Source organism: Dermacentor andersoni, chromosome 4 (assembly GCF_023375885.2).
Source record: "Dermacentor andersoni chromosome 4, qqDerAnde1_hic_scaffold, whole genome shotgun sequence".
Taxonomy (NCBI): Eukaryota; Metazoa; Arthropoda; class Arachnida; order Ixodida; family Ixodidae; genus Dermacentor; species Dermacentor andersoni.
Window position 1 is genome coordinate 8,521,660 of NC_092817.1, and position 13,233 is coordinate 8,534,892.

Here is a 13,233-nt window from a genome sequence, read left to right on the forward strand (position 1 = left end):
ACCCGCGCTCTTCCGACCAGTTGCGCAACTGATGTTGCGGACTTCCTCCTGCATGATATCATTTTGATTCATGGTGCTCCGCGTCAATTGCTAACAGACTGTGGCTGTACGTTCTTAGCCAAAGTCATTGACGACATCATGTGTGCCTGCTCAATACAGCATAAGTTTACCACCTCCTACCACCCTCAAACGAACGGCCTCACTGAGCGTTTGAACCGCACGCTTACAGACATGCTATCCAAATACGTTTCAGACGACCACCGTGACTGGGACCAGGCTCTACCTTACATCACCTTTGCGTATAACTCTTCCCGTCTCGACACTGCTGGCTTTTCTCCTTTTTACCTATTGTATGGCCGTGAACTGACGCTACCACTGGACACTGTGCTTCCGTCCACCACAGCATCAACTAGCGCTTATGCCCGTGATGCTATCGCCCATGCTGACCATGCTCGCCAACTTGCGCGCGCTCGTCTACAAGTCTCTCAAGACAAACAAAAGCAGCGCTACGACCTCCGTCACCGTGATGTCAATTTTGTCCCCGGCACCCTCGTGTTGCTTTGGTCACCATCACGTAAAGTTGGCCTTTGTGAAAAACTGCTTTCCTGCTACACGGGCCCATATCGCGTGCTTCGCCAAGTGACAGATGTCACCTACGAAATCGTTCTCGCCACGCCCACTATGTCCTCTGCTGTGACAACCAGTGACATTGTCCACGTCACCCGACTCAAGCCCTACAACTCTCCACGTGCCTTGGATATTTAACTGCACCGTGACGGCGCTTTTGCCGCCGGGGGGTAGTATTACGATATTATCGGTTGATACCCGAGAGACGAGTCGCCGTGAGAACGACGACGAAGTGGGTCTGTGCCCTTGGTGCGAGTGAATGTCGGCCTGACGCTCTGGCTCCAGTCTAGTGTAAATAGTCTGTAAATAGCCTCTTTTGTCTGTGTCTTTCTACACGTAACAATATCATCAGCAAACAGATCTCTTGGTTTTTTAAAGCGTCATTTGCATCACACCCCACAGGACATAAAACTTCTCGCGTACACTCTATTTACTCAATTCTAACACTCCCTCGTTTGTAACATGCATCTGTTTTCCATGATCAAAAAATTTTTAAAAATGATAACCTCGATTGTAACGTGCACCCGTTTTCCATGACCAAAAAAAAGACGAGAGTACAATATCGCGCACCTCGTGCTTTCATGTAGAAGTGCTATTTTCTCTCATTTGTAAAAAACAGATTTATTCCCAATACACTTAAGTTGCAATGAATAAAAACGCAAATGGAAGCAGCATACCTTGCCGCCAAGATTTTCACTGCACCGGTACAAGTTGCGTGGGGCAATAGATATCACTCGTCGTCGCTATCAGACAACTCCTTATCGCTATCAACAGATCAAAGCATTTCATCCTAGGTGCCGTCCATGACATTCGAAATCTCGCACTTCTTAATTTAAGGCCTTGTTGTCCATGGCAGAGGGGATCATGCACCATGCATCTTTCACCTATCCAGGAAACTCCTGCAGCGAGGCACACTTAATTTTATTGGCGGGCGGGAATTTGTGGCAGTCACTGACAAGCCATTCGATGTAGAGTGCCAGAATTCTATCTTTCACTGGCTTTTTCAAACATTGAGCGGCTGGAGCTGCGATGTCATGCTGGCGGGTATCACGTCAAGGTCGGTGTTGCATGCTGCCAGCTTGTCCTTGATGTGTTGGTGAAGGTGGCACCTTAACGCGTCGAGCACAAGCATCCCAGGCAGACCCAGACTGCCACCGCGTCTCTTCTGCCAAACATTATCAATCCAGTCAGCGACCAAGTTTGTGGTCATCCAACCTTTCTCATTTGCACGCACAATCATGCCACTCGGAAACACGATTCCTTTCAGAAGCGTCTTCCGTTTGAAGATAAGATACAGGGGCAGCTTGTGCCCATCCGCAGTGCAACAAAGCATTGTGGCGACTCTAGTTTTTTTGTGGCTGGAAGACAAAACGTGCACTTGCTTCGCCCCCTAATTTTCAATGGTTATGGTGGCAGGCGTGTCAAAGTAGAGCGGCGTCTGATCGGAATTTCCAATCTGTCCGAAGTTGTAACCATTTCTGTGGCACAACTTCAACACATACTACTGAAAACTGTGCAATTTCTCTTCATATTCTTTGGGCAATTTTAGGCGTATCCCTGTCCGCCTTTGAAGAGAAAAGTTTTTTTCTTTTCATAAAATTTGATAGCCAGCGCCTGCTCGCTTTGAAGTCACTCCGCATTAGGCCTTTTTGTAGGGCGAACTGCATTGCCCATACTTTGAGCAGGTCAGTCGTCACAGGCTGCTGTGCCGCTTGCTGCTCTTGCACGTATTCCGCGAGCAGCTCTTCTATTTTGGCAAAGCGGCCCTGCTTTGGTCCTCTGAAACCCTTCCTTGTTGCTTTGCTGGCAAAAATATTGTTACGTCCAAGCGCATAAAAGGGACGCAGGGATCGAGAAGGGAAGAGGAGAACGAAGACTGGGCAGCGGCCATTCCTGTTGTTCGTAGCCTGCAGTTCCTGCCCTCGCACGCCTAAATAAACCCCTTTTCCCCATGCTTGTAACGAATTGGTTGACGGTACAAAGTACACCTCGTAACCACGGAGCCTACGCTGCTACAACTTCGCCAAAGCCGTCGACTTGCCGGACTTCCGCCACCCTCACCTGGCATGCCTGAATACGCCTGCCAGATTCCCGAAGGTTCTGACGCGGCTTCAAGGCCAGCACCTGGCGTTCCGTGTCAATACTACCGGGTGCCACTCACTTTCGGAGGAAAAGCCGGAGAAGATGTCGACAAGTGGCTCAAGAACTACCGAAGGGTGAGCCAATCTAATGGTTGGAACTCGAGCGCACAGTTGTCCAATGTTGTGTTTTCCCTTACCGACACAGCATTCGTCTGGTATGAGAATCACGAAGACACACTCACTTCATGGGAGCTTTTCGTAGAGGAGCTCAGAGCGTGTTTTGGAGACTCTAGCACAAAAAAGAAACGCGCTGAACAGACGCTTTCGCAAAGAGCTCAGATTCCCGGCGACACCTGTACGACTTATATCGAAGAAGTGCTGAAACTGTGTAATATAGTCAACTCTCAGATGTCTGAAGATGACAAAGTTGGACATTTGTTGAAAGGAATAGCCGAAGACGTCTACAATTTTTTGATCGGCAAGGAAAGCTTGGATTCTGTGTCTGACGTCATTCGCCACTGCAGGACCTTTGAGACGCTGAAGCTGCGACGGATAATACCAAAGCTTGGCCGCCTGGCTAATGTCACAACGGTGGCAAGTGTAGACCCGAGTTCGTGTGTTGACCTTCCATCAACAATACAGCAGATTGTTCGCGAAGAGTTGTTGCATCGGGAAGAGATGTACCATTGCACACCCGGCATCGCTGGTGCGTACTTACCACACGAGATGAGAAACACGGCTGTTTCGACCGCATGGCAACCCACGGTTCACTCAGTGACCGTCGAGTATACATCTACCCCACAAACGAGAGGGACCATAAGCTATCAAGATCATGACTACGACCAACGCCCTCGCCGCACGCACGCCTCCCAGCGGCCGATGCCTAGCCATGATGAATGGGACCCACCTGCAGGCTATGCAGTCGACAGCAACATGCGCGACTACATGGAAGAACATCGAAATTTGCGGCATCTGCCGGTGTGTTTCCAATGTGGTGTCGCGGGCCACATAGCGAGATTTTGCAATCGTCGCCCAACAACGTGGAATCGTCGATCGCGGTCTTCAACAAGGACCACACCTCCTACGAGGACAACTCAACAGCCATACACCACCTCTTATTCAGCTGGCGTCCCTCCTGGCAACAATTACTGGCAGAGAAGCTTCCGGAGCCGCTCGCCGGCATCTGACAGGAGTTTGACACCACCGCCAACTTCTCGTGCACCGCGTTTACGTCAATCTCCATCGCCAGTGCGCCGCTCTGCCTCCCCTTCACAACCGGAAAACTAGCTAGCGCGGCCGATGGGGGTGAGGTCACTCGACACGTGCTATCGACAGAAATGCCCCCTGCAGTTGCTATGATTAAGAACAAAGTGCATGTACTTGTTGATGGTGTTTCTACAATGGCTTTAGTGGATACCGGAGCAACTGTATCCGTAATGAATCTCGCTTTTAAATGTCGGTTGCGGCGCAAAGTTGTATTTTCGTGGGACCAGGCTGCAACGTTTTGTGGAGTGAGCGGCGAGTCGTTGCGCCCTGTTTGTGTGTGCACTGCTGAAGTATCCTTGGTGGGTGGAGTTTTCGCGACGGAGTTTGTAGTTATTCCCCGATCGACGCACGAAGTGATTTTGGGCATCGACTTTTTGCTGTGGTGCGACCGTTGATTGTCGCACGGGGGAAGTTTGCATTGATGGCCATGTTTCATCTGGGCTCTTAGAGGAGACTTGCAGTCAAGGTGAACTTTGTGTGTCTGCAGATACTGTTGTGCCTGCGTCCACGTCTGTGTGCGTGCCGGTTGTATGTCGCGGTGAAGTTCCAGACAGTTTCGATGCCTCCGTAGAGCCAATGCATCTAAATTGTGTGAAGAAGAACGTTTTTGTCCCTCATTGTGTGGTATCCATCGGCAACGGGCGTGCTGGCTCGTGGATGGCCAACTGCTCGGCAGAACCCGCCCTGCTTCCAGACGGCTTGAAACTCTCCTACTTTACAGAATACACATCTTCGTTCGTAGCCGTACTAACAGACCCGCCGTATGAACCTGCTGACCTTCGCCACGTCTCAGACAAAAAGCTTCTGTCTATGATAAACAAGTCGCTCAGCATGAGGGAACGCCATACTTTGGTGGATACGCTTTCTAAGCGTCTGTCAGTCTTTGACTTTGCGCAGCCGGACAAAGCGTTCTCGATTCCCGAGTCAGGAACGCGCCATAATATCGATACGGGATCTGCGCGCCCGATCAGGCAAAAGCCTTATCGCGTGTCGCCTAACGAGCGCAAGATAATCGGGGAACAAGTGAGTGACATGATGAAAAATGGGATAATACAAGAGTCCTCGAGTCCTCGGGTAGCTCCGGTCATACTCGTCAGAAAGAAAGACGGTAACTGGAGATTTTGCGTCGATTATCGAAGATTAAACGCCGTGACTAAGAAGGATGTCTACCCGCTGCCCCGGATTGATGATGCAATTGATTGCCTTCATTCGGCCTCTTATTTTTCTTCAGTGGACCTGCGCTCAGGATATTGGCAAATCCCGATACACCCGGCAGACAAGGAGAAAACAGCCTTCATAACCCCGGATGGATTGTTCGAATTCAATGTGATGCCATTTGGGTTGTGCAACGCTCCAGCAACCTTTGAAAGGTCATGGACACCATTCTGCGTGGGTTAAAATGGAACATCTGTATGTGCTATCTTGACGACGTTGTTATATTCGGGTGCACATTCAATGAGCACAATACGCGCCTGGATATTGTCCTCGACTGCATCGAAAACGCCGGCCTGGTTCTGAACTCCAAGAAATGTAACTTTGGTGACCGTCAAACCCTTGTGCTGGGTCATCTTGTTGACAAAGACGGTATCCGGCCTGATCCCCTCAAGACGGCAGCTGTTGAGGTATTCAGTGCACCGCAGTCAGTGGAGCAACTTTGTAGTTTTCTGTGTCTTTGCTCTTACTTTCGCCGATTTATTCCTGGTTTTGCTGACGTCGCTTATCCTCTGACAAATCTTCTGCATAAAGACGCACGGTGTGAGTGGACACCCGAGTGCGAGTGTGCATTTCGTCGGTTGAAGTTCCTGCTGACCTCCCGACCTATCCTTCGCCACTTCAATCCTACTGCGCCGACAGAAATCCGCACAGATGCTAGTGGCGTCGGTCTGGGTGCCGTCTTGGTCCAACGTTATGACGACCGTCAGCACGTGATTGCTTATGCAAGCCGCTCATTAAGCAAACCTGAACGAAATTACATGGTGACAGAGCAAGAATGCCTCGCTGTAATCTTTGCAGTTCAGCGATTTCGCTCGTACTTGTACGGACACCCATTCCTAGTCGTCACAGACCACCATTCCCTGCGCTGGCTCATGAACCTTTGCGACCCTTGTGGTCGCCTTGCACGCTGGGTTTCGAGGTTGCAGGAATATAACTTCACTGTTGCCTACAAGAGTGGCCGAAAACATGCTGACGCAGACTGCCTTTCCCGTATGCTGCTTACTACGACGGACTGCGACGCAGACGATTTTGATCATCTCGTCGCTTCTGTGACATCCGCTTTTCCAGATATCGATGCGTTCAAAGCAGAACAACGGACAGACACCAGATTGGAGCCACTCTTCACTTCTGCCCATTCAAGTGCAACAAGCAGCTACTGTCTACGTGACGGGCTCCTGTACAAAAGGAACTACTCAAGCACGAGTGCACGCTTCCTTTTAGTGGTGCCGGAGCGTCTCCGGCCAGCAATCCTTCAGGCTATGCACGATTACCCTACCTCCGGTCACTAGGCACTGTGCGCACCCTTTATCGCATTCAAGAATGCTTTTACTGGCCCCGGATGTGACATTCGGTTGAGTTGTATGTCGCCAGCTGCATACAGTGCCAACGTCGGAAACGCCCAACCACTGCCCCATCTGGTCTCCTTCAACCTGTGCCGCCTCCCAGCTCACCCTTTCGGCACGTTGGAATTGATCTGTTAGGCCTTTTTGCAAAGTCATCTAAGGGGAACCGCTGGATAATTGTCTGCGCCGACTATTTCACCCGCTATTGCGAGACGGTGGCTATACCATCAGCCACTGCCACCGAAGTATCGATCTTCTTACTTCACGCTATTGTTCTGCGACATGGACCTACGATGGACCGTATATTGTCATCGACAAAGTCAGCGAAGTGAACTATACTCACGCGTACCTCACGAACACTGGTAGACGTTCTGCTAGGACACAAGTCGCGCATGTCGCACGGTTGAAATCATGCACGCCACGACAAGCTAGTTGACTCGCCCAGTGGGCTTTGTCTGCGAGGAGAGGTATATGTTACGTCCAAGCGCGTAAAAGGGATGCGGGGATCAAGAAGAGAAGGGAAGAGGAGAACGAAGACTGGGCAGCGGCCATTCCTGTTGTTCGTAGCCTGCCGTTCCTGCCCTCACACACCTAAATATACCCCTTTTCCCCGTGCTTGTAACAATATTCTCCTTCTGTTTGTGCCAGTCCCACACGCAAGTTTCAGGAACTCCGAACACCCGTGATGCGACTCGATTTTTGTCCCTCTCCGCGTACATGATAACTTTCCTTTTAAATGCGGCATCATGGTGGACTCGACGTGTCTTCGCAGTCGGCGCTTCCATGCTGATTGAATAAACGCAGAAAACGGGAAGACAGGAGGTAGACTAGGTTACACCAGCGCCTGGTTACATGTACAACATGGAGGTATGCACGTGGAGGAAGCTATGGCAGCTAGGCTAGAAGCGCGTACGAGGTGGCCATTTTTCGGATGCCGCTGGTGAGATGGTAATGCGAATTTAGGGTCGTACTTGATTCTAACGCACGTGCAATTTTTGGACTCGTTTTATCGGAAAAAAGGTGCGTGTTAGATTCGAGTAAATACGGTAAATCTCTAATCAGTTCTAAACTAGAATATGCGGTGCCCATCTGGAGTCCGCACCAGGTGTACTTAATCAACAAATTAGAATCCGTGCAAAATTGTGCCACTAGGTTCATTCATTCTTCATGCTCATATGACATAAACATATCATCCTTTAAATGAGAAACTGGTCTTCGAAATCTTTCTGTGCGTCGCCGCATCGCCAGCCTCTGTTTGCGTCAGTTTTTTCCACAGCTTCCTCAATCACGCACCCTACATTATCCCACTGCACTATCCATCCGTATCAAATTGCATGCTCATGTGCTCACACTACCACCTTCGCTGCATCATTTTTTCTTCGTACAAAAGTGGACTGAAATAGCATTCCCCAAGACAGTGCAGCCATCACGTGTCTATCAACTTTTGCAGAAATTGGCACAGGACACTGTTCTGCACAAAGGCTGTTATTTGTAAGCTTCATTTGTTAGCCTACCCCTTATGTAATACCCCCTAAACGGTGGTCGTTAAGGTAATAAGGGGATCTTGGCTGTACTGCCTAGCTGCTGAGAAAGATAATTTGCTTTATTGAATAAAGAAAGAAAAATGGCACACAGTTTCCTCTAATCGTGCAAAGCTGTGCAGTTTATTTTTCTTGTGCGCGTGAGCTGCTTTACAGTGAGTTTCCTTCCGTGTGGTCTCCTTATTTTTCTATCCATGTTCCTAAGGATGTTTGGCATGGCATGACGGCATTCTGACTACTTCTGGCATTAGTGTGGACTTGAATTAAATAAGTTTTTAGACTGATCAGCATTCTGAGCTTTACAGAATGGTGTTGTTCCTCAGCAATATTTCGATATTCGGCTCAAAGTTTGATTACCTACCATGGTTGCTCAGTGGCGTAGGCATTGTGCTGCGAAGCACGAGGTAGCGGGATCAGAACCTGTTCGCGGCAGCCGCTACACGATGGGGGCATGGCCCTGTATTGGGTGCACATTAAGGAAACCCAGGTGGTCATAATTAATCCGCAGTCCCCAACTACGGTGTGCCTCATAATCAGATGGGGGTTTTGACACTTAGAACTCCATAATTTAATTTTCGAAGATTAATAATCCATCTTGAAGTACCACAAGGTGGGCAATTTAAATGCCATTCATATTCAAAAAACAAGTGCAAAGAACTTGTTCCTCAAAAGCACTTTCATTCCCATTCTCTGCACTGCACAATCCATGCCAAAAAGCAGGTTGTGCTGCTCCAACAAAGAGAATGATTCGTTGTAGCCAGGTGCCAGTGAGCTTGTTGTCTAGCTTCAGACAGAGTGAGTGATTGACCACAGGTGAATGAGAATAACTCAACTTGCCATTAAACATACAAGCACTACGTAAAGAAACTCATGTATTGCAAGTTCGCAAGTGGCCAACTATGTGATGCCAAGTGCATGCATAAACTTTGGAAGCAGTGGATCCATCCTTTGTGTCAGTGTACCTCTACTAATATTATATACACAAGTGTCTGCATAAAAGTTGTGAGCTTGCCTTGTCGGGCTTTCCTTGTACATTCAGCATTTTGCGGAGCTGCTTGCAGTGTGACCATCCTCCTTGGCATCCCCCAGGAGTCCAGACAAGGCTCCTATAAGTTCCTTGAATGTCAAGACATTTCTGTCCATACTCGTGCCTTCCTATGATTTTACTCACCTACAGACAGACTAGCATCCATAGATGTGTAGCTTATTTTTGGACTCCAGAAGCTCTCTGTTCAAGTAAGAATACTCTCTTCCTTGCAGTTTTACCTTGTAGTACTGGTTCCTGTGTGTGAAACCTGCGCCTTTAGTGTGTGTGACACCATCGGGAAATGGTCTCTACAGGTCAACCATAATTGGGGAGAGCCTAAGCCGGTTGCTGGAATTCGCGGGTCATGATGTGTTGCGGCTGAACCATGTGGGAGACTGGGGCACCCAGTTTGGCATGCTCATTGCACACCTGCAGGACCGCTTCCCTGACTACCTGGTGCACTCACCACCCATTGGAGACCTCCAGGCTTTCTACAAGGTTTGTGACTCTCTCCCGGTTGGGTGCCGAGCCCAACTGGTCAAAACGAGTCCTTTGCTTTGGTGTCCATATGTGGCGTACGTATGTTATATGTATTATGCGTGTGCCCAGGGGGAAAGCATGACAGAAGAAACTGCGGGGCACTGGGTACGAATCACATGGTGACGCTGATGCTTAGTCGATAAGTTTACCTCTAACAGTCAATGGGGGTGCCGAGAGGCCTTGATGCACCATGCCTATACCACACTGTTCAAGAGGAGAAGCATCCCTCAGAGGCACGTTCGGACATCGTGCCACCCATGAGGCTATGTGATGAAAAAGAAGCATTTACTGGTATTGCACAAAATGTGAAGGCTGCAGTCAATAACATGTGCGTACTTTCTGGGCAGCACAGGAGCAAGGAAAGCTTAGTGCACAGAAAGTGTAGAAAGCTTTGGTGAATGGTATGTGTGATTCTTATGTGCTCAGCATGGCATGCGCAGTCTACAAAAGGTGGTGCAGGTGAAAAGCACAATGAAACACATTGCGAGGCATCAGGAAACAAGTTCTGTGATTGCACTAACACTTAAAGTTTGCAAGCTTCCCCCCAGCAGACTATCAACTGTAGAGACAACTGAAGAGGATGTGTTTGTATGCACTGCATTAATAGCATGTCGAGGTAGCGCAGTGCACGTTGCTGCACATCTGCTGCTGATAAGGAACGTCCTTGGGGAAGGCGAGCGCGACATGGATAATTGCTAAATATTTTTTTTTCTGAAATATTTAGGGCCAACTTTTGGCTATTTCACTGCAGTGAAACTTTGATGTAACAAAGCAAGGTGTCAGTTTTATGATTTGGTCATATCGAGGTTTGACTGTGCTCTAGAGTTACTGCTAAAATTTGCCACTTCATGTTCCATGCTCCAAAAACATTTTTGGTTGCTCTACATTGCATCCCATTGAAAAGCTGATGATGCTTTACTCTAATTAACTGTGTTGTAAGGTGATGTCAAGCCAGTTATCCTTTGCTGTTCTCAACACTTTTCTCTCGGCACTTGCAGGAGTCGAAGGTGCGTTTTGACTCGGATGAAGAATTCAAGAAGCGGGCTTATGCATGCGTTGTTAAGCTGCAATCGCATGACCAGGACATGATGTCTGCATGGAAGCTGATCTGTGATGTCTCAAGGCAAGGTATATATAGGCTGAGCAATAGCCGTTATTCCTGCTTCTCGTACCTAGAAGTACGTTATTGTACCTAGAGGTCTCTGTTGTGCAATCCTCATTCCCTACAAATTCATGTCCATAAAGTGAAAGCATGTGTGCGTACGTGCCAACTGTCCCAGGATTTCCTTTAAGTTTGCGGATTCATGCTCATTCTAGGATATTACGAATGCTCTGTCAAGTTTTGTGAAAAATCGCATCACGGAAAGCTTTGGTCTTTGGTCTCATACTTTTGGAAGTATTCTGATTATGAAATGATGCCAGAGGGTATCTGCTTTAAGCAGGTTTATTCAAGCAAGTCTCGACTGAAAAAGTTGCTGTGATCTAAAAGTACTCTATTGCTTCTTTGTGCTGTTTCGAGTTTGCTTGCATTCTGTGTCTAAAAGTAAAACGAGAATACTAAGTATCTTACGGAACGGGTGTTTCTCAGTGCATGCTGTCACCCCACCTTGCCCTTTTCAGTGTTGTGTCTGCAGGATTATTATGAATTTTAAAGTTGGCAGATTGCAGGTATGTGTGTAGCCAAAACATGTGCTGCGAGGCTTGAAAATGACACCAGTGAGTGTGTAGGACGGCAGCACGATAGGATGAATGCAATGCAACTTGGTAGTTGATCTGTTTGTCCTGCTGTCATCTCTATCTGCTGGTGCCACTCACAAGCTACTCCAGATAAACTAGCCCAAAAACAGTGTGTGTTGACATGCAGGCTTTGTAAGTTTTAGCATTAAAAGCACAGCCACCTTAAAGTGTCCCTGAAACGGTTTGGACAAATCTTGTAGATGCATAGGGTACAGCTTCAGTGAAACACTCGCGCCATAATTTAAGTGAAGCTTCTCATATTAATAGAGCTATGGACAATTACAAGTTACCCTCTTCCTTAGTGTTGCTTTTTCTCCTCAACTCATTCGCCGAGTGCTCGAGGCTAAGCTCCACCTTCACTGGCTCTGCATCATGATGTGATATCATGACGTGCACTTGTCTTGGCGCCAGTTCGCGAAGCCTCTCCAACCTCTCTGCTAGCCACCTTTCCTTCGATCCCCAGCGAGATCCAAGCAGCGGGCATTGTGAGCGTTCTGTAGTAGCACTGAGCGTGTTCTGTATTCCGGTAACTGCAGGTGCGCTGGAGTTTTGATGTATAGGCGGAAGCGTAAACTAATGCCTTTCATACTACTGCTGTAATGAAGGGGCTTTAGTGTAAACGTGCGCGGCCCACACGGTGCAGCCACCTGGTGGCGCAGAGCTTAACCAGACAAATACGGAGCTAATATTGCTGTAACCAAGTGTAAAACATTTTAAACATTTAAAAAGGACTGTGTTCACGATTACGCTCCTAAAGAAAACTTACACCTGCAGCAAAGAAAGCACTTGGTTACTGCTATATTAGCTCTTTGTTTGTCTGGTTGAGCTCTGTATCACTAGGTGGTTGGCACCATGCAGGCTGTTCACATTTGCACCTCCGATTACCTGGTACAACACCCAGTCCGCTTGCACTTACCAGAATACCGGACGAGCTAAAGCTCCCTATTGTGGTAGTAATTCTTCAACGGGAAGGATTACGATGGCTGCAAATGCGTAGATGTGTTGCTACAATATGCAACAAAGTTTTTCACAACAAATTTATAGGCTTGAGAAGGCTAGTTATCCTGTGCATTTATTTTCACTAACCTGCGAAAAGCTTTTAATATGGGTAAAAAGCCCTGCTTAGAAACAAGAAAAAGAAAAAAGGTTAGCTGTGGTGCCCTATGTACATAGATTATCCCATGGTTTACGGAACATGGCCAATAGATATGACGTCAGTACAGTTTTCTCGGCCCCCCATCAAGTTGTCTGTCATGTGCCCTATGATAAATAGCAAACTTGGAACAGGGTGGCAAAAAAAGAAAAGAGGATTGCAGTGTTAGACATGTGTCCCCTTTTGTGCCTTGTAACACTGGTATAGTTTATCAGATTTCACTCAAGTGCGGGAAAACTTACATTGGACAGAGCAGCAGGTGCATTAATATTAGACTTAAAGAACACAAACATTCACTTAACAACCCTAATGCTTCACATCTAGCGTCACATTGTTTCAATTGTGGTTGTAAACCTTTGTTTGAAGACACAAAAATGCTTTCAAAACACAAATGCCAAACCACACGGGAAATAATCGAGGCATTCCAAATCAAGATTATGAGATACTTGCGTTAGCCATGCATCTTTGTCTCTGTTAGAATGCGAATTTCAGTATCTTCACAACACGTGTGTTAATCGGTAGTAGTGCCTTTTTGTTGTTTCCTTTTTTTGACTTCCCTACCTCCTGATATGTTTAACTGATGTCTTTATACCTTGTCATGTTCTTATACCTTGTCATGTTCATGCTGCGGTTTTTTGCAATCACCTATATATATATATATGTTCTTCGTTTCAATAAAAATTTAGTTGAGAGTTAGCGCTCG

At 47.6% G+C, this 13,233-nt stretch overlaps 1 protein-coding gene across 1 annotated transcript in view; it reads left to right on the top strand.

Moving 5' to 3' along the window:
- ArgRS (arginine--tRNA ligase-like protein) overlaps positions 1-13,233 on the top strand; it is a 90,524-nt gene that overhangs the window by 17,321 nt on the left and 59,970 nt on the right. Inside the window, exons 5-6 of the mRNA XM_055073362.2 lie at positions 9,415-9,598; positions 10,639-10,768. Of these exons, the coding sequence (XP_054929337.1) occupies positions 9,415-9,598; positions 10,639-10,768 (314 nt within the window). The remainder of the gene's footprint in view (positions 1-9,414; positions 9,599-10,638; positions 10,769-13,233) is intronic.